This window comes from Hemiscyllium ocellatum, chromosome 32 (genome assembly GCF_020745735.1).
Source record: "Hemiscyllium ocellatum isolate sHemOce1 chromosome 32, sHemOce1.pat.X.cur, whole genome shotgun sequence".
Classification (NCBI taxonomy): Eukaryota; Metazoa; Chordata; class Chondrichthyes; order Orectolobiformes; family Hemiscylliidae; genus Hemiscyllium; species Hemiscyllium ocellatum.
In genome coordinates this window covers 15,453,288-15,479,605 of record NC_083432.1, presented here as the reverse complement: position 1 = coordinate 15,479,605, position 26,318 = coordinate 15,453,288, and the positions used below count along the sequence as shown (strand labels likewise).

The 26,318-nt window shown below is 40.5% G+C and overlaps 1 protein-coding gene across 1 annotated transcript; it reads right to left on the bottom strand.

Annotated features, from left to right (window-relative positions):
- Nucleotides 1–576: 576 nt before the first annotated feature.
- On the bottom strand, nucleotides 577–24,306 carry map3k14a (mitogen-activated protein kinase kinase kinase 14a). Its single transcript, XM_060848841.1, has 16 exons — nucleotides 24,256–24,306; nucleotides 20,045–20,272; nucleotides 19,249–19,318; nucleotides 18,643–18,865; nucleotides 17,371–18,015; nucleotides 16,218–16,355; nucleotides 14,781–14,910; nucleotides 13,520–13,651; nucleotides 13,170–13,268; nucleotides 12,328–12,491; nucleotides 11,577–11,736; nucleotides 9,479–9,973; nucleotides 8,788–8,894; nucleotides 8,102–8,252; nucleotides 5,976–6,076; nucleotides 577–4,749 (listed from the first exon to the last, which is right to left on the bottom strand). The coding sequence occupies exons 2-16, from the start codon at nucleotides 20,259–20,261 to the stop codon at nucleotides 4,585–4,587; spliced, it is 2,997 nt and encodes a 998-aa protein (XP_060704824.1). The 5' UTR covers nucleotides 20,262–20,272; nucleotides 24,256–24,306; the 3' UTR covers nucleotides 577–4,584.
- Between the last annotated feature and the right edge of the window lie 2,012 nt (nucleotides 24,307–26,318).

The following is a 26,318-nucleotide window of genomic DNA, read 5'->3' as shown; positions in this document are numbered from 1 at the left end:
ATTTTTTTAAAACTACTATACCACTTTTCTGCTCTTCCAGTCGAATTCAAATTTTCCCACAAAATATTCCACTTCAAAATATTTTCCATTTGTTTAATCTTACACTGTATGGATTCTTTCGCAGACTCTCTACCTCCTCTTGACAACTTACTTACTCACTGATTAAGTCATTTGCAAATTTTGCCACCATACTAGATTAACTGTGGTATAGTTCCCTGCTTTCTGTTTTCCTTGTTTATTTCTTTATTAAAAAGGTGGTAAATTTCCTGTTATCCCAGCTGGTTGGGCCATGCCAGAATCCAAGGAATTTAAGAAGATTGCAACCAATGCATTCCTCTGTAATCGCTTCTCTTAAAAAACATAAGAATCCAGGCCATCAGGTCCAGAGGACTAGTCAACCTTTATGCCCGTGAGTTTGCCTAGTACTGTTTCAACTCCCCTCAAATCAAATGAGAAATGTACTGTGAAACAAAGTACAACTTTAAAAATGCTTTATTAATTCACCTGGGTACAAATCAATGATATTGTGCAAAGTGATATTGCAAGGCAAAAAAAAATACATTTCTTTAACTCATTTCAAGATATCCTTTGTTTACATTAATGAAATAAGTTTATCATGAATATGCCCTGAATAAAAGTACAAACTACTTTGTTATTGCTACCACAATCATCAAAAAAAAGGGTTACATTCATTAATCAGTTGCATCATCATTTTAAGACACATTCAATAAAAGCATAGGGAAGGGCACAAGACTTGAAATGTGGCACTAACACCAGTGTGCACAACCAGATTATAAACTCTAGAGTCACAGTAATGTTGTCATCAGCATTTTAATAAAGACCTAACAATAGGAGTGGGAGCCTCTCAAGCTATACATCTATTTTAGATATGCAAAAGATTCTAGTGTCCCTGCCCTTCCAAATATAATGTTTCAAGTATGGCTTATGAGCTTTATGCCAACAGGCAGAAGATAATTATAGATACATCAGTACTGGGAACAATATCAGATGATGTATCGAGAACGTTACATATTCAACTACTTTAACTAAGTACAGAATTTTTGATTTGGAGGTGCCGGCATTGGACTAGGGTGGACAAAGTTAATTATTCTCCACAACCACCTAATGAAGGAACGGTGCTCTGAAAGCTAGTGCTTTCAAATAAACCCATTGGACTATAACCAGGTGTTGAGAGATTTTTTTTTAAAACAGAATTTTTCTGTACTGTTTAAAATCATCACATGGGAGGAAGTCACAATGTCTGTGCTGGCTCTTGAAAAAAATAATCTGATTAATTCCACTCCCATGCTCTTTCTTCCTTCAAGTATTTCTTCAACTACTTATTGAAGTTATTGAATCTACTACCACCATACTTTCTACATTATAAAATGTGCTGCATAAATAAAAGCATTAAAATACTGAAAATGACTGGTATTAACTCTCTATGCTGTTTATTCATTATTGGCCAATCAGTAAAGTTTAGTTATGAAGTCAAAATGTTTGAATTCTCCTTAAAAAGTTTCTTACTCACAGATATCCTTTCCTATTAGGACACAAACAGTCCATCTTAGTTGGAACCTATCCTTTACCACATACTGAGGCTAGCCTCTATCAATCCAACTAACCACACTACAAGACTTGGATCTTCGGAAAAGTGGGTGGAACTCCCACGTTTGAGTCTGGCCCAGCATTTTCCCCGACTCCACAAAAATCCAGTCCTTGACATAAGTTCCTTCAGTACAGCAAAGGTCCTGCTTCTGATTAAAAGCTATATTATTTATAACATTAGTTATATTTCCCATTCAAAAAAATATAACTTCAAAATATATACATTTAAAAATATTATATGAGAAAAGATCCATATAAATGATTAGCAATTAAACTCAATCCTGGGAAAGAGGACTGTTATTAGCTGCTAATGGACGTTATGGCAGATTATACTGATGACCAGTCTTTTTATTAATTTTCTTTTAATAGTGAGCCAATAGACTTTAGTTGAGGCATGCACACTAGCCGTCATCATTGACTCAAATTCACTTCAGCCATGCTGTTCGATGTCTTCAAAACTGACCGTTCTGATTTTCAGGAGAAACTAGCAATACTTTAATTTCAGTTCAAACCAGACCTGTGACACAACCCCAAAGCTTATAAACTGTCTCAGGTATGGCAGGGTAAAACACAAGAACCTTCAAAGTGGTCTTGCAGACTGGTAATTTTAGAGATATTCTTTCAAGTCCCAGTGCCCAGCCCTTGTTTCATTTTACAAAATACAATTCTGAGATTGCACAAGTTATAAAGTCCCATACTAATCTCAGGAATGACATAAATCCCAGGAAATAGAAAACACACTCAGTTTCCACAACTCATAGTAATGCTTCATAATGCCAAAGATAGGAATCTTACTCTACATTAACATGCACTTATTTCTTATTAAAGATAGCTCCAGGGAGGCCTTTTTCATATTAAAATTAATTTGGTCAAATCACTTCAGCACTTTTCAGCAATGAAAATCCCTTTAGAACTGACCAGTGGCAAAGAGATCATTCTCATTTGGCTGGACACGTACAGGAATAGTGAGTCTTCCCCAGTCAACCAAAGCTGCACATCTGTAGTGATCCTCAATGATTCATCTGTCATGAGAATCTTTAATATATTGGTTCTTCCACAGAACACAAAATAAAATAAAATATGGCTTCTCATTATTTTATTCTCCTAAAAAGGTGAGACCTTTGAGTTAGTTTTCCCTCATCCTATCCAGCGGCAGCTTAGTTTCCCAATAGTCTGCCTCTTGGAAGGGACGAGTGGTCAGGATGCAGATCTCAGTGGCATTGTCACCATGTTGTACCACAGCTGACACAAAAGTAATGTTTTTCATGGGGAAAGAATGCATCACCATGACCCCACACAAGGTGGATTAGCTCACCCCTTGCCACACTCAGTGGGATGACAGACTCCACATGGTGACCAACAGTTTGCTCTTCAGCCTCCACGGCCCACATGACCTGATACATCCCCACTGAACACTACGTTGTGAAAGGCTTGAGCAGCCTCAACTCAACCGATTGGGGAGAAAAAAACCCATCGAGACAACCGAACTCAGACCTATCAAGGTTGATAACTGTATCAGTGGCAAGAACAGTGAGAAGTGGCCAGAAAGCCAATACGCTTAGCTTATCTCACAATGTCCAGTGTACTATCTCCTTCTGTTGACTTCTATTTTGGAATCAACTGAAGGTGATTCTGTTCCTCTATGACACCAAGGACAATCTAAAGGAATGAAAGCACTGTTCATACATTACATTCAAAACTTATAATACTAAAACATAACTGGAAGTTATTGTAAAACTTATAATTGAAACAGCAAAATGAAAGCAAGCATTAGGTCAAACTGCTTTTGAAAACCCATTTGCACAAACTGAATAAATAGTAATTTTCCAAAGTGTATTTAAGTCACTGATGCGTGGAATCTGAACCAGCAAATACTAAGCATCACACAGGGGTAATGGTACACCCTGGTTTCTGAAGGTTAGCTTTACAGTTGTAGAACTGTTTCACCATTGCAACCAGTCCTCACTGCACCATTGCCAATGGAACCCTTTGTTGTTCCATGTTAGAGTGCTTGTTAGACTTATTTACGGCATGCTTCGAATGAAGAGACACTAAACTGGCTTGGATTTCCATGGGGATTCTACCAAATATATGTATGAGAAGATCTGCAGAAGCCCTGGAGAAATAGGGTAAATGTTAACAAAGCTTATCCAGTATTTCTGTTGACCTTCTGCTATTACAGATGACCGGAGAGTCGTGTAACGAAGGTGGCTATTTGGCCCCACATCTGTGCCCTTTGAAACAGCTTATAACTAGTCCACACATACAAAAGATCTCCTACAATGTTTTTTCATTCAAGTGTTGACCTGATTTCTCTTTGAAAGCTATTGTACAATCTTTTGTCAATGCCCTTTGGGTAATGCATTCCAGATTATAACAACTAGCTGCAAAAAAAAAACAAAAGCAAAAATTTCTCCTAACGTTTTCCCGACCAATTATCTTGTATTTTGATCTTCTGATTACCCAGCCCCCTAATGCACTTCACCAAACACCTCGTAACTTTCCATGGAAATTCAACCCCAAAGCATATCATTGAGAATGGTTATTTGCCACTGATTATGGTTATTTGCCTGACAATAGCAAACTCTCAGCAACTTATTGCCCTAATAATTCAGTTATTTAGATGCATAATATTTGCCAGTGTTATATTACATACTTATAAACGGGGATTTCCTGTACTTGCAAACAATTAGATACTCTGAATCTCTTCATAATTCCACAGTTTCTAAATAAGTAACAATTATTTTCCTTAAAGAAATGTATGTAACGAATAATCCAATTTAGGATTTAAAAGGACACAACAAATTAGGAATTTCAACATAAACTAGTTTTTAGAATGCCAGGTTTGAGTTTTAGTTTGGACTTTCTTCGTGGTTTGAGGATCCAAGTGGTTAAGGAAATCTGAGTTCTGATGACTGAAATAACAAATCTGAGTTATCATCCCAGTATACAGAAGATACATACAGAAAAATTAAATTAAGACTTGAAATTTAGACTTCCGTCCTTAACCCTCCAGGTCCAGGAATTGCTGTAGTTGGAAGCTGGAGTGCACCGCAGGTCAATTCCAGAATCTGGAATTTCAAAGTCTGGGGAAATAGGATGTCCATTTTGTTTCACCAGCGAGAAACTAGGAATCTGGATCTGTCAATGAGGAACAAGACAGACATTAGTGCTTTCAATGTCTGTATTTGTGGATTGAAACTTCATAAATTAGAACGTGTTAAAATTTGGGATTTTATTTTCCTGTACCAAAATTTAAATATTCTTACTAAACTGTCATTGCAAGTTTTAAAAACAGTAGGTACAGTTTCAAACATTTAATCTTAGAGAGTGTCACACTTAGTAAGATCAAACTTGATACGTAACCTAACTTCATATACCTGGCTTTTCCCATTTCTCTTAATGATTGTGGTGAACAATAATCTAACAATCTCAAGATTTAAAACTGACAATTCATTTAGCATAACATATAAGAAAGGAGTTTAAAATTTCTATGAGCCTTTGCCTGCAAGATTTTCTTGATATCATTCCTTCCATTTTTGGCAAAACCTAGAGTCCCAAACAGCAAAAATAGCTCCTCTCTCTCTAATAGCATGCTGGCCTTCATAACAAGAAGGATTGAGTATAGAAGCGAAGAGGTTCTTCTGCAACTGGACAGGGCCCTGGTGAGACAACACCTGGGTTGAGTACAGTGTGAAGTTCTGGTCTCCAAATATGAGGAAAGACATTCTGGCTATTGAGGGAGAGTAGTGTAGGTTCACGAGGTCAATTCCTGGAATGACGGGACTACCTTATGCTGAAAGACTGGAGCGACTGGACTTGTATACCCTTGAGTTTAGAAGACTGAGGGGGGGGTTCTGATTGAGACATAAGATTATTAAAGGATTGGACACTCCGGAGGCAGGAAACATGTTTCCGCTGATGGGTGAGTGCCGAACCAGAGGACACAGCTTAAAAATACGGGTAGACTATTTAGGACAGAGATGAGGAGAAACTGCTTCACCCAGAGAGTGGAGGCTGTGTGGAATGCTCTGCCCCAGGGGGCAGTGGAGGCCCAGTCTCTGGATTCATTTAAGAAAGAGTTGGATAGAGCTCTCAAGGATTGTGGAATCAAGGGTTATGGAGATAAGGCAGGAACAGGATACTGATTGATGATGATCAGCCATGATCATATTGAGTGGTGGTGCAGGCTCGATGGGCAGAATGGCCTATTCCTGACCCTATTGTCTATTATCCAAATGGCTCTGCACACACCCTCACATCCATAAACTACCTTAGGAAAAACCCTTTAATCCGATTCCCTCATAACCGACAGGGAGCATCAACATGACAAACTATACTGTCCTTCAAAACAAAAAAAAACTTACCAGATTACTGATTCCTGTAGCCACCTGGCCAACAGTAGCTCTTCGCATATCATGTACAATCAGACACTCTCCACTGAACGTGTGGATTCTAGCTTCAACTCCTAGAACAGAAATCACTTATTTAATCAGAAGAACTCAGTGGCTTTGTTTCAGCTGTCCTAAACAATTGCTACCAAGCCTTCAAATGCTTAATTTCTGCACTGCCATATCATTAATCTTGTTCAGTCACTGGGTTAGATTTTGACACCTTTACACTTGTGATTCATCCGAATCTTGTGGTCTGAGCTTTCACAATAGATGTAGAGGAAGGGTTTCGGGCCCTCTCATTTCCGTTTCCTTTCAGTGTCATGGAATGGACGCGTCCTCTTAAGAAGATGTCAGCAATAAGCTGTGCCTTTGGGATTCCCTAACCACTTGAGGGGGCCTGGGAGGGAGGCAACAGATGCTGAGAAACATAAAATAAAAATAAAATTAAAAAAAAGACCAGTATTTTGAACCTGCCCCATCAATTCAATAATGATCATTATCCAACTACCTACTGGGCGGCACGGTGGCACAGTGGTTAGCACTGCTGTCTCACAGCGCCTGAGACCCGGGTTCAATTCCCGACTCAGGCAACTGACTGTGTGAAGTTTGCACGTACTCCCCGTGTCTGCGTGGGTTTCCTCCGGGTGCTCCGGTTTCCTCCCACAGTCCAAAGATGTGCGGGTCAGGTGAATTGGCCATGCTAAATTGACCGTAGTGTTAGGTAAGGGGTAAATGTAGGGTATGGGTGGGTTGTGCTTCGGCGGGTCGGTGTGGACTTGTTGGGTTGAAGGGCCTGTTTCCACACAGTAAGTAATCTAATCTAATCTACCCTGGACCAATTGCACAATTGCGTTTATGTTCCTATTTCTCAACACAGGCCAGACAAGGAATGTGACCAGGCCATGCTAATCAGAAGCATTTAACAGCATCAAAATTCCTGTGATCCCCTTCCACCCACCCAACTAATACAACAGTAGGAATCAAAAGAAATTGTTCATCAACCTATTTTCATGTTAAATTAGATACGAAAAATTATTAACAAGACCCACATGCTCTAACTTTTGACCATCACACCCGTGTGTGAGACTGATGTCATGATTTCTCACTATTTTTAAATTCCTTCTATTTCAACAAGGTTTCCAGAATCAAATAATGAAAATAATGTTATCCTAGTTTATTTCACTGATTAAAGTCAAGAAATAGCCCATCTTTCTGTATATTAATAGCCAATATCAAAGAGTAAATGGATTTTGCATTGTTCTACCTCTCAATGTTTTCCAAATATTTAAATTTTAGATATTTATTTGGATAGGTTTAAATAGGTTTCGACTCATCTCAACCTTTTTTTTAAAAAAAAACAATCCTTTTGGTGTAACATATTGGCAAGTGGAATCCTGGGTTTACTCATCTACACTAGTCAAAACTTTTACAAAAGATGAAATTAGTCCTCGGCACTGAGTGACAGCAAACCAACCAGCATCCTGCACTTCATGCAAATTATTTTTCAATTGTAGCCAAAAGAAATCCAGATCAGTCACTAATTCACAAATAAAAACAAATTGCTGGAAAAGCTCTGGCAGCGACTGTGGTGAGAAATCAGGGTTAATGTTTCGGGTCCAGTGACCCTTCCTCAGAACTGAGGAGGGAAATTCTGAACTGAGGAAGGGTTACTCAACCGGAAACGTCAACTCTGATTTCCCTCCACAGATGCTGCCAGACCTGCTGAGCTTTTCCAGCAATTCCCATTTTTGTTTCTGATTGACAGTAGCCACAGCTCTTTTGGTGGATTCACAATTCCATATTTTAAAATCTTCTGTCCAAGACTAATTCCATCTTTTGTGTATTCCACTTTGATGAGGATCATTCCTCCCTGACTATAGAACATAGAACAGTACAGCACAGTTTAGGCCCTTCGACCCTCGATATTGTGCCGACCTTTTATCCTTTACTTCCCTTAAGGTTCACAAAATATAGGTCAATACACATGAATGATTCACTATGTCATCTAAACATCAATTGAAGCTTGACTGTACAGTGGTAGACGGCCATTTGTAGTCTATACATTTTTCAAATGGGCATTCTGAAAGTGCTTATCTTACCATTGAAAAGACTTGGCATGTCCTGCTGGTGATCTAGTCGTTGACTGAGACTAAAGCTGACACTATGGCCATCAGTCAGACTATTCCAAGACATTGAATGAATTCCAGAACTGTAGTTTCCACTGAGGCTGGGCATTCCTTTTTGGGAATCCTGAAAAAAAAAGGCAGTACATTTCTGGTTAAACGTCAGATGCAGCACTGAAATTGCAGAGTGTGGAAATTAAATATACATTGATTGGCGGAGATTAGCCAACCAATTTCCCAATTGGTAGAAGCAGAACACTACAGTTGCTGGAAATCTGAAACAAGCACAGGAAGTGCTCAAAAAACTCAGCAGGTCTAACAGTATTTGCAAAAAGAGTGAGAGTTAAAGTTTTGACTTTGAGTTCAGAACCAAAGAACAGTCATATCGAAATCAAGTGATTTCTCTCTCCACAAATGCTGTCAGATTTGCTGAGTTTCTCCAGTATTCTCTATGCTCGTTCCCATTGGCAGATTGAGTTAAAATTTCTCCTCTGCTCTTGACTTTTCCTGCCCAAAGCCACGCGATATTAACCAGTCACCATATAGTTTTAAAATTACATGCTGTTTGCATGCTGTTCCCATAGGCTTGTTGCCCTTGACTAAGTCTTTCGCGAGAGATAATGTAAATCGATCTGCGTAGTCTAGTAATAGATTAGTTGTACCTTATCATAGTCTTCCATTATGCTGTATGCGTCACTGCTTAATACATCTAATATGTGATCTTCCAACCTTTCTGGAAACACTTGCGATAAGTTGTAAAGTAAAAATTCTGAAACATCAAATGAAAAGATTATGAGGAAAATGAACAGTCAAGATACTAAGTCTGCATGTTAACAACAGGCCACACTGTCTTTCTGGCTAAACAGGTCACAAAGAACAGGATTATGATCATTTTTTTAAGAAAATACTGATGGAAAATAGTGCATTCACAACAAAACAGAAAAAGATATCCGCATTCTACCCTCACCTGCACTTTTTAATTACTCAATGAAACCTTGCAATAGCATCGCCTCTTTGACACCTCAGGATGTCCAAAAGCACTTTATGGTAAATCATATATTCTTGACGTATAAACACTGGCACCTTTTCTCCTGATGATAGTTGACCAACCCATAGGCTTCTGCCAATGCCACTCGTACTTGGCTTGAGGCAGTGCCAGACAAATTCCCTGGTCATCAAAATTGCTATGTTTTAGTGTGTGTGTGTGTGTGTGTGTGTGTGTGCTGCACACACACCAGATACTCTCCCCTACAGCCCAAATAATCAAAAGAATTTATTACTTAATCCTTCCAAAGGATGAGAGTCTGATCGTTTTTCTCATTATTTCAGAAAGTTTAAAACACTTCAGTTTACCTTTTTGCAGGTTCCCATACTCTTCCAACAGTTTCCGGTCTGCCTCGTTATTCTGAAATGAAGGCAATGACAATAGTGGCGAGGGAGTGGACAGATCTTCTTCGTCACTGAAGGGCTCAGTCACTTCCTCAGGGATCTGAATCTCTTCATCACGCAGAAGCAGCTGGCTAAAGTTACAGGCGAGTCGAATTAGGTTTTTGGGTCGAGGCCGTCTTTGGTAGGCTGGTGGCAAAGTTTTCTTGGTCAGATTTTCCACTGAGCCCACTTTGCCCACGTTGAGTGGACCTCCCTTCAGGTAACAGAATCGGTGCTTGTTTGAGTCAATGTTGGTTGGCACTGGCTCTGATCCAGGAGGAGGCCGGCCTCTTGTGGTACACTGTCCACCGTTCAGGTCCGGTGCCAGGGCAGTCGTTCCACCATCACAACCATCATCATTTGACTTAGAAGCACCAGTCATTTTTTGAACAGGATTAGTCGGAGAACCACCTGTAGCCCCTGCAATTCAAATGAGGGTAAAATTAAAAAAAAACTTGGGAAATAAACAAATATTACACACTTGCAGTTCCAGTGTCACTGTTTTCAATGAGACACTAACTTCCACCCACTTTTAGGTGAACTCTCCGAGTCACACCCTTTCAAGGACATCACAATGTAAGGTTATTCAACATGTAAGCAGGTAGTTACGTGGACTGAATCACATGTACTTCACTCTGTTGGATAATGTGTTTAAACTTTACCAAATAAATAGTCTTAAAAGGTTTGAATCTACATTGCAACCTACTCCAATTCTCCCCAGAAGAAAATCCTTTCATATCCAGAAGCAGCCTAGTGAAACTGTTCTGAGGAAGGATCATCAGCTCCAAAACATTAACTCTGATTTCTCTCCACAGATGCTGCCAGGCCTGCTGAACTTTTCCAGCAATTTCTGTTTTTGAACCTTCTCTGGACTACTTCTAATGCCATGATATATTTCTTCAGAGAAGGAGATCAAAACTGCTCACGTTATTCCAGTGCCTTGAATTGATTTGACAGGACCTCCCTATTTGTATATTACATGCACGTGAAATAAAAGTTAGCATTCTATTTGCCTTCCCTACGGGGAAGGAACATGGCTGCTCGCTTTTTGAAGTTTACGAACCCGGACCCCAATTCTCTGTGCTGCAGCTTTCTCTATTTAAATGATATTCAGCTCCTTTGCTCTTCACATTTTACATATTATATTCCATCTGCCAAGCTATTGCCTCCTCACCTAACCTGCATGTGTCCCTATGTAGATGCCCTGTGTCATCCTCACTACTTGCGTTGCCAGCTATTTTTGAGCCAACTAAAAGCTTGTTGAGAGTACATTCACTTCTGTCATCCATGTCTTTGATATAAAGTGTAAACAATTGTAACCCCAACCAATACTCCCTCGAAGAATTTTTTTCTTAGTGCTCACACCTCCAAACAGAACTTATTACTCGCCTCAGCCTGACATTTCATACTGCTCAAGGTTACTGCAAGTGAGATTAACAATGGAGTGCCCACTTTTTTTTTAGATTAGATTACTTAGAGTGTGGAAACAGGCCCTTCGGCCCAACAAGTCCACACCGACCCGCTGAAGTGCAACCCACCCAGACCTATTCCCCTACATTTACCCCTGCCCCTAACACTATGGGCAATTTAGCATGGCCAATTCACCTGACCTGCACATTTTTGGACTGTGGGAGGAAACCGGAGCACCTGGAGGAAACCCACGCAGACACGGGGAGAACGTGCAAACTCCACACAGTCAGAGGCCTGAGGCGGGAATTGAACCCGGGTCTCTAGTGCTGTGAGGCAGCAGTTGTAGGCAGCTCAGAGAAACAGACAGAAGGCAAAATGAAATTTGGTTGAGACTTTGCAAGCTCACTTCGGACATTTACTGACGTCAAGAGGAGGAGATTTTCATATCATCGGACAGGGCACAGCCCAAACCCAGGTGGTGAAAGATACAGACATTCCCTGGGTGTTTTGAGGATTTTACATTGTATTAAAAATAGAGCTTGACAAACACAAGACAAACATACTCAGCTTCAATTAAAGGAAGGCAATTCGTGAGCCATCAACCTCTACTTACGTTGTCGCAGTACGGCTAGCGCTCTGTGCACCTGGGCATGGAGTTCAGATACTGTAGCTCTGTATTGTGGGTCTTTCACCAAACCAGCCCTGATGACATTAGCCGTGTGTGGACTGCACGTGGGCGGGATTTCATCCACTGGAGGATCTTGTGTCACAATCTGTTGGGAAACACACCAGGAAGTCAGTGGTGACGTGTAATCATATTACTATCTGTGGGACACTAAATTTAAAAACAGTTGCTCAACAATGAACAAAATTATAAATTTAAAAGCGCTGTAACAGAAGTTGGGTTTGCCGGAAGCTGAATGAAATTCAGAAGGCCAATTGTGCTACAAGGTATTATTTAGACAGTTATTTGAGTTATGGGAAGTATCCACATGGGCCTGAGCTGCTGTTTTCTGTGGCATCGTATGAATCCAGTTACAGTGTCAGAGGCTGGGAAAGGGCGTGGAGGAGTTTTGGGGGCTTGGCAATGCTACAATATTTTTTCAGCTGACTACTGCAGCACAGTGAATAAATGCTCAAATTGATTTGAACTTCAGCCTTCATAGTGTTGAAAACATATAGCTGCTTAGCATCTTTCCATTTAAGTCTGGGATCTCAAGCCAGTTGGCACTTCAAGCAGGGACAGTCACGCACACAAACTCCAATTAACACAGCATGGTGCTTCCTCGATATAAAACCTTATCCATTTGCACTCATCAGTTACCACAAATTTTGCTCTACACCATTTTAAACTTAAAACACACCTTAAGCAGCAATTGATTTGTGGAAACATTTTTCCAGGGGTGGCATCCAGTTAACATGTGCAGCATCATACAAGCAACACTCCAGCTATCTGCTCTCACATCAAATCCCTGGCCTGCAACGACCTCTGGGGCCATGTGTGTCACTGTCCCAAAGCAGTGACTGCCTGTAGAGAGAGATGAGGAATTAAACATATGTTACTCACAAACAATTCCATCGGAGGCACGCTGAAAACAGAGAAATGGACAGTGTCCAAACAGTACAGAAGGATTTTATTTGCTGCCCTCCTCCCTTTGAGATAAAATGAAGTTCCAATGGACTTAATCAAACTGCTTGCAGATGGGAGTATTCAGCTATTCCTCAGTAGGTGCCTGCATTCAACTGGACCTCCTGAAAAGGTGCACCACAACGTTCTGAAGGAGTGCTTGTCCAAAAGCCTTGCACATAACAGATGCGTTTTACTCATAATCCAACACAGGAAGTCACTGAAGAACCATTTGTCCTGAAACGTGGAAGTCTATAGACATTCAGCTCTGGCTTTCTCACCTGCAGTTCACCAGCATTAACTGGCAGCCCACCAGTCTTGTGGCAGAATGGTGAGTCCAAAGGTTCAGGTTCAAGTCAGGATGTGATGTCATAGCACACCCGACCCCATAATTGAAACAAACTTGTGTGGCCCGGGATAAGCTGCTATGGACTATGTTAAACCCCAATCCTCATGTTATCTTCTTCCAATTTCTCTCCCATCTCCATTTGCCCCACCCAGCCCCACATCTTTTCTGAGCTACTTTCTTGTTAAGATCCACCTCAGTGTGTCCAACCAATGCATATAATTAACTCTTACCATGCGGTGTGCTCTTGCCCACTGATTTCAATTGCGTTGAATGTCCAAAGTCACAAAGATAAACCTCCAAACCCCTCTGCGATATCAGCACATTGTCCGCTGAGAAATATACAACAAAGCAATGATTAATATTGGGTAGAATCTTTCAGGTCAGTAGTCAGCTTGCAATGTCTCGTCAAAAAATAATGCTCATTTTAAGACTTACAATAATATCAAAGGGATTGAAGCAATAAAGATCATTTTAAAGATGAGTCTAAGTTAACACATCAAAAATATACTTCCTGATAGAAGCCTAAATCAACAGTAATGAAGAGAGTGGAATATGAAGGAGTGGTCAGCTGTGACCTTACCTTTAACATCTCCATGCACAATTCCATGGGAGTGTAAATGTTCCAGTGCTTCCAGGACATGCCCAGTGTAATGCAAAGTCAGAGCTTCAGGAAGAGGTCCTTTGTTCACTATGAGCTGTGCAATGGATCCACCTAAAACAAGCAACAAATCTCACAAATGGCATTCCAGGATATGAACAAAATACAATAACAGCCCACTTGTGATGACACAATAGATTGTAAAAAGCAAGCGATTACTATTACCATCTGTTGTATTTTCCAGCAATGGGACTAAACCAGTTGACTGAGATTTTCCACATCCCAGTCTGCACTGGACTCAACCCTGATGAAATGCAGACTGAGCCCCAGAGCAGATCCAGTTGTAGCTACATATATTGGACTGGAGATATTAAACATGACAGTATAGATCAAGGTAATCAGAATAACAAAAAGCCATGGTTTTATAAAAACCTAAACTTAACACCGATAACCACCATGTGGCAATTTATCTGGATTCTCTCCTCCTATCGATGTTAATGCTCTTTGCACAAAGCAGCTTCAGGGAAGGCCAAAACCTCACCTTCATCAGCAAGAAAAAAAAAACGCCATATCCAATCAGCTACGTAAAAGCTGATTGGCAGACTTCTTGGCCTAGAAGGACTCTCAATGAAGCCCAACCTTTCCAGATTCTGCTGGCCAATCAGAGGCCAGGAACCTCAGGGCTATCAATTGTGGCTAGAGGCCTGGGCTCAACATTGAAAGGTTGCAATGGCAAGGAGGATTTCTTTTGGGCTGAGGGAATCCTAGAAGTGGGGTGACCAACCACATGGGTAGGCGGTGGCGTTAACAGCTCACTCCTTGTTCCCAGTCTGGGCCTCCTGATTGGGACAAAATGGAGGCTTCCCTCCCAAAAAACTCAGACTGGTGAGGAGTGGAGATCATTAACTGCTCATTTAAGAGCTTTAATTGACAGTCAGTTAATCATGAAGGCTACCCATGGACCTTCCCACACAAAAATTAATTTCTGAGGTGACAGGAATGGTGTAGGTACTTTGGCAGTACCAACTTGTCTAATTATTTTCCCTTTTCATTCCACCATTTGACAATTTGCACATAGTGTCATGTCACGTCAACTCTTAATATATTTCCCCAAGTCTTTCAAGAAGGAGTATTAATCCATTCTACCTGCTTGAATGCAATAATGTGTTTCGTAGAAGTGGAGTGCAGATGATTCGCAATGTGTCAGATGGGAGTGATGTGTATACCAAGATTTGCATCTTACCTTGAATCAGTTGCATAAAAAGTGTGATCATTTCCCCCTCTCGTACTCCCCCATAGAGTGGAACAATTCGCCGGGAGTTCACCTTGCTCCAGGTCAGCAACTCTTGTGGCTGGAAATTAGCCAAATGAATCTGGAAAGCATCAATGGACAGTACGTTCTCAAACCCGTTATTTGTATATACATTACAGTTCTATCAAGGCAAAACTATCAACCCGAAATCGAAGGATTCGATGCAAATAGCACTGTTATTACTATTTGGCCACTTAGGTGCTGCTGAGAGATTAACACTGTTTGATCGCTCATTTTATTAAAAATTAAACAAGAAATCCTATTGATGCACACAAGTCTTACAGGTGAAATATGGTAAACTGGAAGAGTTGGAGAATTTCACTGCCATTTCACTGCTGTGAGGTAGCACAGCGGCTCAGTGGTTAGCACTGCGGCCTCACAGCGCCAGGGACTCAGGTTCGATTCCAGCCTCGGGTGGAGTTTGCACATTCTCCCTATGTCTGCTTGGGTTTCCTCCAGCTCCAGCTTCCTACCACAGTCCAAAGATGTGCAGGTAGGTGAACTGGCCATGCTAAATTGCCCATAGTGTTCAGCTAGGTGGATTAGTCGTGGGAAATGCAGGATTACAGGGATAGGAGAAAGAGGATGGGTGTGTCTGGGATACTCTTCAGAGGGTTGATGTGGACTTGATGGGCTGAACAACCTGCGATTTGCTTGATGTCAGCTTTCTCTTGTAATGCCAAATGTTTCAGTTTCTCAAAGTGTTTTCCATTCTACTACAAAACTTTTAAAGATCAGAGAATGAGTTGCCAGAGGAAGTGGTAAAAGCTGGTACAATTACAACATTTAAATGGGCATATCTGGATGGGTATAAGAATAGAAAGGCTGAAGAGGGATATGGGCCAAGTGCTGGCAGATTAAATTTAGGATATCTGGTTGGCATGGACGAGTTGGACCGAAGGGTCTGTTTCCCGCTGTACATCTCTAGGTCTTTAAGTGACTTAGCCACACTTTCTTGCCCAAGGCTCCTGTGAATACTATATTGTCCTTCCATTACTTCTCCTTCCATTGCATATTTGGTGATATCTTGTCAGATTATTGAGCTGGCCATTTTCCATATGTAAGTATTGATAGCAAAGCTTTCCAACTGTGGAAGGCAGGAGAACTGAACAGAGTCCTATCCTTGCCTAACTGATTCCCTTCCACAGTGTCTTGCAGCACCATGATGAGGAACCTTCCTTAGCATAGAGGCATCTAGCATTGTAGGCAGACTGGGCAATTAGATATGGTCCATAGAACTGAACTGCTCACCACGTAAACCAACTGAGTCAAACAAATGATTTCTTTCCATGTTGTACTCCAGTTATTTAATTAAAATACTGCCTAGTTATTTTCCCAAAAATAACATTTACAATTGTACAAACCTACCCTTTTAGCAGCACAGGTGAAATCAGTAGAATGATCCTTTGCAACATACACTTCCCCAAAGGTTCCAACACCCAGAGGGCTGGAGATGAGCGACCACTGCCTGTTTTCTTTGTACTGACAGTCCACAGGTTGCAGTTTCTGGACAGTGAAAAAGAAATGAATTTCAATGCAGGTTTCATTTATAAAAGCACAACATCAGCCAGAGAAAGCTTCCACATTTCAAGACTCTAAGTCTTGAAAGCCGACTGTGTTACTGCTGGCAATCATAAAGGAAAAACACCCCTCTTCTCAAATGCGGAAAGCTACTCTCTTCAAAAGAAGCAACGGTTTATCAGCCGAGTCAAGTGTTGGCTTGCCTGAGTTCATCAGTTTATGCCCTCGAGTTAGGCATTTGTATGTTGAATGATCCCATGCATATGCAGCCAGCATCTTCAAGATGGGACATGAAATTAACATCTCATTTGTTGAGATGGGCATAAAAATCCAATGGAACTCCACTGGATCGAACTGGAGCTTGCGCTGGCCAATATTTATCCTCAATTGATGCCACCAATACAAATAAATTGGTCTTTCATTTGACAATTGGTTGCCAGACTAATTGTGCAAATTGACTCCCTCATTTAACTATACTTCAAGAAAGAACTGACACACGACCACTTGGGAAGCCCAAGAATGTGAAAGGGACCGTGTAAAATACATGTTACTTTTTCTCTTTTAGGTCTTTTGAACATTACAGACCAGCCAGAACCGATGAGAATTTGTAACCAGTTTCCTCCTGAATCACAGCTCATGCCATTCAATAACCAATGAATAGGAGTTAAGTCAATGCTTAGTTTGACAAATCCATCGGACAGCTCCAGCAAATGGTTTGGATGAGACACCACACTGTCCTGAAGTGGATGGAAAAGGGACTTTCAAAAGGGAATCTTCTGGATCAATCCAATGCTTCCACTACCTATTTCTCACCTCAATTAAAGCTCGATCTAGGTTCAGCTGGTGAAGAATCAGAGGAGAGCCCTATTTGGAGTAACAGAGGCTTTGGTATTTCAAATACATCAATGTCTTAAACAAAGACACCACATCAGACTGGATTACCAACATTGCACTCTGTAACAGCATAATTTAGCATTTTGTAAATGTTGTACTTTTTTACCTCATGCTGAAGGACACCTTCATTAGTTTCTGGAAACTTTTCCTTTTGTTTCCACCTATCCGAGTAGTTTTCCCACTGTACTGCATGATTTCCCAAGTACATTATACTGTCAGAGATCACATAGCCCTTCCTAGCATCACTGTGGTTGGCAGAGAATTGTGGAGGAGAGGTCTCTTCTGCACTGATTGAATCAGGAATCCTTATTCCAGTGTCTCCTCCTTCATCATTGATGTACAGCATAGCTGCACTATTTTTCAAACAAAGTTCCTGCTTTTTGAATGTCTCAATTGGATCAATCTGATTTAATTCATGTTGCCGAACAGAGCCAGTGTGTAACTTCCAGTCTAAATTCTTTGCCACTTTTGGAAAGGCCATATTGTGCATGAGGCCGCTATTCTTCGTTGATGACGAGGGTATAGGCCTGACATTAGATTTTTTCACCGTGTTTTCCAAGTTTTGAATATTGTAGAATATATTCTCAATTTTTTCATCTTCCCTGATGCGGTTCTGCAGACCCATCCCACAGAACCCATGAGAGTCTCTCTCGACTGTGCGGAGGTGAACTTTTTCAAGATCACAACAGCTGCTGCCACTGATGGTAGTGCTGCTGCAAAAGTCAGAGGTGCTGTTGTCAGCATCGTCTTCCTGCAAATAGAAAACATGACATTTCACTATCACAGGGATGGAGTTCCATTATAAAAACACAAAAGCCCCCTACAGTCCAGAATAGAATTACCAGAGGCTACACAGACTCAAGTTTGCTTCACAAAGATGGTAGGTCACTGTTTGTAATCTTAGAATGAGAAAGACAAAAGAAGGGTAGAAATCCTTTATCAAATAGGTGTCAAGTTAGGAGGTTGTTAAGGTTTGTGATGCCACTTGTCCTAAAATCTCCAGGATCAAATAATAATTTCCCAACTACCTCAACATGCAATCCCACAGAAAGTTCTGTAGTACTTTAAAACATGTCTACCTCCACCTCCGCCATTTTTGGTGAATGCTTTGGCTAATTACTATGAAAGAAAGTGGACAATGGTGAGGAGTGGGTGCAAAACGAAGTTACTTTTCAACAGACGTTACCTCTGTTTTTCTGATCACAGGGGCTGCCTGACTGAGTATTCCAAGATTTTTCTGCTTGGCTTAAAAGGTGACAAATTGGAATCGGAGTTCATTTCAGGAAACTGTATTCAATGATGAAGACCACAGTGTAAGGATACAGAGGAGTCTAAAACAGGAGTACAAACTGAGGTCCAGAGAAAGGGTACCACATACTTGAACTGGTATTGGAGGACAGCTCTCCTGCTCAGGGGTCTTTGATCGATTCTGCGAAGCTTTGGTCTTCCCCTTGACCTTATGTTTGGATTTTCTCTTCCCACGCTTCCTTCTGGGATATTTATGAAGTTCATGGTCCTGTTGTAACCGGGGCAGTTGTCCTTTGACGAGCTTTGCCACATTATTTGGAATACTTTCTAAGCTCAATCTTTCTGCATGGTTACTAAGAAAACAAACAAAAAAATCTGGTCAACACATAAGTACTGATGTGATTTCAACTGTGACAATCTCACAGCCATCATTTTCACTTCTACAGTCCACAGTACAATATCAACTTAAAACAATAACTTTCTCAATCCAACTGTTTGTATTTACATACAAATATATTCAATGTAATTCTTAATCTGGACAGGTTTCAGAAATTTGGCTTGCATTCCGTTGAGTTTTGATGGTCTTTTCTAAATATATCTTTCACCATTAGTAAGCTAATCAGTCAGTAATTGTGTTATTCCATTACAGCTAACATTTGTCCAATTCTAAGCCACCTCTTCTCCTTTAATGAAGGAATAACTGCATTGAAGCTGTATTTAATTGGACACCCGTTACCTGTAACTGTTAGGTGTAGCAATAAACTGCGGCTTCTCACAACTGGGAATGAGCTTCTGGTTCCCCACACCTATAAAGAGAAACATAGAATCTTTTACACATTGCACAAAAGGGTGCCTCCAACTAATGCTACTAAGAAGTACCATATTAATCTAAACAGAGGAAGCTGCCAAAACTAAGCTTGTCAATTATACAGGGCAGGAATCAACATCATCTCAAGTTATTTTGGAAGTAGGAAGCAATTCTTGAATTAATGATGGCTCTGTCTCACTAATAGATGATATGTGCAACCGAGATACCTGATGGCCCAAGAAGTCATTTGTTATTTTTTAAGTGTGTGGTGAATTGTTTTCTTTTATACTTATTTCCAATTCCCTCATCAATAATTTCTTTTCCCGCTTACCCAGAATCAATCTGAATGCTTCCTCTATAGTGCAATGCTTCTGTCACAAAGGGAAGCAGTGGGTGGTGCCCTTGAACATCAACAATTCTGATTGTTATTCTGTCAACAGCAATAATCAAAGATGAGGTGGTATTCATTTTTGTCTCTATTTCAGAATAGATCCATACAAATATATAGTTAATGATCTTTAACCTTTGAGGAAGAAATAAAATCACTTGAAAACAAAAAAAAGTGTGCTCCTTGACATTCTCAGTGTTAGGCATCTATAAACATCACTGCTATAGAAAGACAGAAATGCTGACATGGCAAATCTTCAGTTGACTTCTGCCAAACCTCTGTATAGTGAGTGATGTAATTCGAGCCCAATGCAACACAGTAGGATTCTCTGTTTACCTGTCGCCTGTGCGATGTATGAATATTTGCTTCCATTTTCATCTGTTTCTTGTTTTGCTGTTCCTTCAGTTAAAACTTTCTCTGGGAGGCACATTTTTGTGCAGCGTTTGTATTCACTGATCTCAGACCTTTTGCTCTCCATCTGGCTAATTGGGAGTTCCTGCTGGTCCCTGATGTCTGATTCAGCTGTGTGACGAGATGAGTGTTTGACTGCCATCTCAAGTTGACCTGGAATGCAAGCAATATAAATAAAATTCCAAGGAAAGGAAAATTTTAAAAAAAAAGAATCGAGTAGGAGTTCACTTTGATTTCTTAGCCAAGCGATGAATTATAATCGATTGGGCAGATACCAATTTGAAACGGAAGACATTGAGTCATGCCACATACTGAGGCCATTCAGCCCATGATGCCTCTGCCAGCTCTTTGAAAGTGCTATCCAATAAATTTAATTCCATTGTTTGTTGCCAACAGCTTTACAATGTTTTCTTCCATCCAGATACATTCAATTCTCTTTTGAAGTTACAATTACATCTGCTTCCAAGCAAATGTATTCCACATCATAACTCAATATTTCAAAAAAGATCTCTTTTTTGCCAATTATCATTAAGACTGCTCCCTCCAGTTATTGATCCACCTACATATAGAAAACAACTTTCTCCTTATTGACTGTAATCTAAACTGCTCACAAATTTAACACCTTTGTTACCTTTCTACTTCTCCATTCTGCTTTAAAAGAAGAGCAACTCCCGATTCTCCACTTCCTTCGAATAACTGTGTTCTTCATTGCAAGGTAGAGATTGTCCTCACATAATGTGCTCACAGTTTTTTTTAAGTCTTGAGAGATTTATTCTCTGTATTGAGTGTGTGATTTAGTTGTTAACCGTTGTTGTTTTACGGTGTTAATTCCCAGCAGACGAGACTCTATGCCAATTTCATGCCATTATGTTTCATAACATGAAAAACATGAGATCCCAATGTGCTTCACCTCAAATTAAATAATTTTGAGGAGTGGTCACAGTCAAAATATTCAATTTTAAAATACTTTGCAAAGAAGTATCGCAAATATAAAAGCATTGCTCACAAGCAGCAGTGGAACTGCGACTCCAAAATCTGCTTTTAACTGTGCTTTTGTTCAACATCTCATTTCAAAGATGTAACCATCAATATTGCAGAAATGCCTTTGTGCTCCACAGGAGTGTCTGCCAATATTTTCTGCTCAGATTTGGGTGTAAGGCTTCAACAGCTCTCTTAAACCAAACAGCATTCAGTCTCATCCACTGAAGGGTTAAACTAGGCAAATTTCCACACACTCTTCCTTATGAAATAACCCCAAATGATAATATAGTGTCCAGAGTACTTATGAATATCATCATTGCAGCCTCACAATCTGCATCTTTCACATGCTACTTTTCAGAACTGTAGAAAGACTTCATATTCTACATCTCAGTACAACTGCAGTTGGATTGTAGCCACTGTGGTAACTTTAAGAGACTTGGCAGCTAATTTGTACACAGCAAGCTTCCACATAGAGCAATTAATTACTAGATCATCTGTTTTGGGTGTTTGTTGAGAAACAAATGGAGACCACACATTAGCGTCCACCATTCAGGTGCATAAGACAATAAAATCGAGGTATTTGACCATCACTGATGAGGGGTTGCTGATGCTCCCTTTGGTTCTGTCATTTTACTTTAACCTTGGGTGGGCATGGACCCTCAGTGCACCTAAACAATTCAGCAGTGCCATTTTACATTGTTTAGAATTACAGATCTGCTTGTCCACACAGGCAAGGAAGTGTGTGTTGGTGACAATCTTGTGCATGTTCAGTTTTTCCTGTTGCTGTCAAATTTACCAAAAGTTCACTCAGGCAAATTAGGCACAGTATCAACTGTGTCTTGTTCCAGACTGATTTCCAGGGGGGAAATAACACATTGTTGCAGCCCAGGTAAACTCAACCTAGAAAAAGAAAAAGTGTTGGGTTGGAGTTTTAGTCAAGACAGAGTTTGCTATTCTCCAGTGTTGTTTGATAGTGGAGTGTTATGGTCCCCATTCCCAATTGCTAGCTAATGGCCCCCATCAGATTTTTGGCATAATGGGGTGCACTTGGATTTGACTGTGAAGCCCCCCCCCCCCCTCCCCCTTTGGTGTACTGGTGGCACTCACTGTCCTGGCTCACAGAAATAATGATCATTTGAGCAATATACAAAAGAATTATGCACAGTCAAAAACTCATGGAAATGTTTGATTAAAAGGCACCAGTTGCTTCAGGAGACGAAAGAAATAATAAAAAAAGTATTACACAGTCTTCACATCGCCAACAGGCAATTCGGCCAAACAAACAAAGTCTCACCCCAGTTTTTAATGTTCCATAGAACTCACTGTCATCCAACAGAATGAGCCATGTACAGCCCAATCTGCTCTTCTCACAAAAATGTCCAAATTTATCAATTAGACAGTCCCACAAAATGCATTTGCTCATTAAAGAAAATTATTGCTGACATTTCCATTTTATTTTGGTGAATCTGCACAATAGTTTGAAATGGAATAGTTTAATACCAAGGTGACATAAGTTACTGTAAGGATTAGTGGCATCGGCCAGACATTGAGTGAAGAGCCATTCGCTCACAAATAATTCTAAACAACACCCTGCAAAAGAAGCCTATATGGCCACTGTGAATTATTTGACTTCCCTCACCGTCAGCCAGCCTGTGGTTTCCCCGTGTGGAACTGGCATCTTTGTACCTACAAGCTGCTGTTGGTTGTATGTTATGGGCTTGTGCCAACTAGGAAATTGGCTGAGACTACCTGCACATATTCCACTTAGGAGCCTTTGAATGGCAGAAAGAGGGAGTCTTTTATATCATGTCTGGGCTGGGTAGAAAACCAGGTCCCAGAAATAAATAACTTCCACAGCAGTCTGCTGCACCTTCTGAACTTAAGACTGTTTTCACTGGATTCAACCCAAGTTGTTAAAAGCCATACTGGAGGAAGTTTAAGACAGCCGGCCACAAGTCACCTTGAACAACAGTCATCCAAGAATACTGGGCACCGAAGGTAAAGTGACACCGCAGCAAATCACAGAACTAATTTTCCAAGTCCCTTTGTGTCTCTCAAAATGAACATTATGACTTAGCATTATTCTCCTGTCTTTTCTCCACAAATGCAAACAATTATCTAATGCGCTCTTGGCGTTTTGTTTGCAAAAATGAACTTTCTTCATAAATAATCCATTAGAACCTTTCAAAACAATTTAAATCAGACAATACTGAAAACACAACAAAAGAGCACAAATGCTGAAGTGAACACAACACTATTCGGTGGTTTAACCAAATTGTAAAATTGGAACATGAATATGACAAGAATTATATACTGTACATGTACATGACAAGCATACGGCCCCAGGGATTCTATAAGTTGTTACATCCTGGGGCTTGAACGCCTCATTTAAATCTGCCTCCACACTTTCAGACAGTACATTGCAGACGCACTGTATTGCAGCCTGACCACATGAGTTTTTTTTAAATTCCTACTTTGCATTTGTTTCTTTTGCAAATTAGTTTATGTCCCGGTCATCCCGTTCTCTATTACTTAATTAGTCGGAACAGTTTCCTCCTAACTACTCTGTCCAGCTCCCAAGGACTGATTACAAGAGCAGAATTATTCCTCAGTAAAACCCGTTCAAAATGAACAGTTGATACATGCAGTCAGCGTGATGGAACAGTTGCCTCTCATTGTCTGTTTCTAAACCAAAATTGGGTTTTCAGCCACTACGCTTCGCTCGTGTTCCCGGAAATCACAATGAAAGAGGTTAGAAGGTGTCCGTGTTTACCCGAAACACGCTTGCTGCTAACCAGCATCACATTTCACCAAAATGCCCACAAAAGTGGAAAGTGTGTAGTTTAAAAACGCCGCAGATGTAACAATATCGACTCGTACTGTATCGGGAGGGTTGAACCCGTGAGGTTTAAAATTTTGAACAGCCAGATCACTTCATAATAAAAACAAACTTCCAGTCACGGTATTTCTTTGACAAGGAAGAAAGTAACATATTCCTATTCTGAGAACAAAATTAGCTAACAATTAACACAGTAACATTTCCAGTGACTTTCCAAATTTATCCTGCAGTTTCCTGGTTTTCTCGCTGGAGGTCAAAACGCACTCTCAGCTGGAACACTGAACAAAATCCTTGTAAAAACCTGTGGTCTACATACCCCAGGGCCAGAACAGAACCGTCACAATAATGAGTCCCCTGCTCCCAGTGCTGAGGAAACGGCTTCTGTAGTTTCTAAGAAAAATCAACTACAAAAACTGCTCCGTCTCAAGTCTCCTCCCTCGCTCTTTCTGGAAAACAGCCAAAAAGGTCTGAACCAATAACACAGCAACAGAATGAGCTCAACCCAAAAGCCATTGGCTGCTGTTGTTCCTGATTTACAGGAATAGTACCACCTCATTCAAGGAAGTTTTTTTTAAAAACTGAAACAACAGGCCTGGTCGGTATGAGCGTGTCCCGGTTTGTGGGGCATGGTGTCAGGGACAGTACTGTGCCCAGCTTGTAATTTTCCAATCCATTGTTGTCAGCCAAGCACAGTGCTAAGGAGTGAAAGGCTGGGCACAGAGCCCCATGGCAACAGATTCCTGCATTAACATTGAAATATTAAACCGAAGTCCAATCCACATTCCCAACTTCCCAAGGATCTTAAAAAAAAGAGCAAGGAAGATCTGCTCACTGTCCTGCCCTCAACCACCAAAAACAGATTGTAATGCATGGCTATTATCCAAATACTGTAGATGTTTGAGAGAACTTGCCCTGAGCATAGTTGCCTTCCGCGTTGCTTCGTTGTAAATGCACATCAAAGGAACGTTAATGGTTGCGAAATTATGCATTTCCTGAGGTGAGCGCTATCAGATTAAAAAACAAGTTCTTTCTTTCAATATGCGGTGTCTAATGCAGGGCCTGGATTAAACGTTACTTGTAATAATCACGGTTGCACTGCAATTTATTATGACGTTTCTCAGTATTGCATACAAACACCATTGTTTTCATGCTATCTAGGTCCCACACAAACAATTTGGGAATGACTAAATATTCTGTTTTAGTAATGTTGTGAATAAATGAAAGTTGACTACTTAGATTTCCATATTAGCACTGACAAGTCAAATAAAGGCATTATATAAACCTGTGTCAACTGAAGGGCTTCACCTTGACCCGACTACCTGAGGAAGGTTGGTTCAAATTAATTCTCGTGCAGCAATTCAAAATGAAGCCCATTGGCTCACCAAATTGACTGGTGAATCTACATAATGCAGACTCTGTGGCTTAAATGTTAGGAAGACACCATTGCTTGATTATCCTGGTATTTGATTCTCATGACTGTCAATGTAATGGCACTTGGAATAGACAATCTCCAAACCTGTCTCAGCCCATCAGCTGCTGAAAGCCACATCCCGGACTTTTCACCTTTAGACTTCTTGGGGAGGTTTTATCAAGGGTGGCAGAGATGGAACTTTAGCAAACTTTGTCAGTCCACAGTGATTTCTTTGTCCAGTTATCGGATTACCCCTTTCACTGAGCAAGGTTCCCAGTTAACTGATAAGATATGTGCCATATATCTGCATGAGAATAATTTGAACCAATCTTCCTCAGGCGGTAGGGTCAAGGTACACACTTTCAGTCGACACAAGTTTACATAATGCCTTTATTTGACTTGTCAGTGCTAACATGGAAACCTAGTGATCAACCTTTCACTTATTCACAGCATAAATTTCACTAACAAAACCATTTTTAAAAAAAAAATCACATTTTATTAACCATCACACCTGACTAGTTGCATTTGATTGAGTTGTGCTTCCCTTTTCACAGCAACAAACTACACATGAGGCAGAGGAACCACAGTCCCAGAGGACCAGTCTCTCAGTAGAGAGAGACAACTGTTTGTGGTTGAACTGGAGGGTCGCCACACCTCAAGTGATGGGCAAGGTTGAGAAGGCAGAACCTACAGCTGGTGCACAAATGGAATCTGGATTGTTGGTGACACTCTGCATTGCAAATTAACCATCCACCGTACCAAGCTAACCAACCATGTTTTGGGACAAACGATAAGTTGGAACTAACAGGAGCATGTGTGCAATGAAAATTCAGACCTGTCAGTATGCTGTGTGTGGTGACCTACAGAAACCAGAATGCATAGAGCTTAGCATAGAATATGCTCAAACAACAATGCCTTACATTCATATCAAGAAACAAAGAAACTTCAGAAGCATAGCCACAATTATA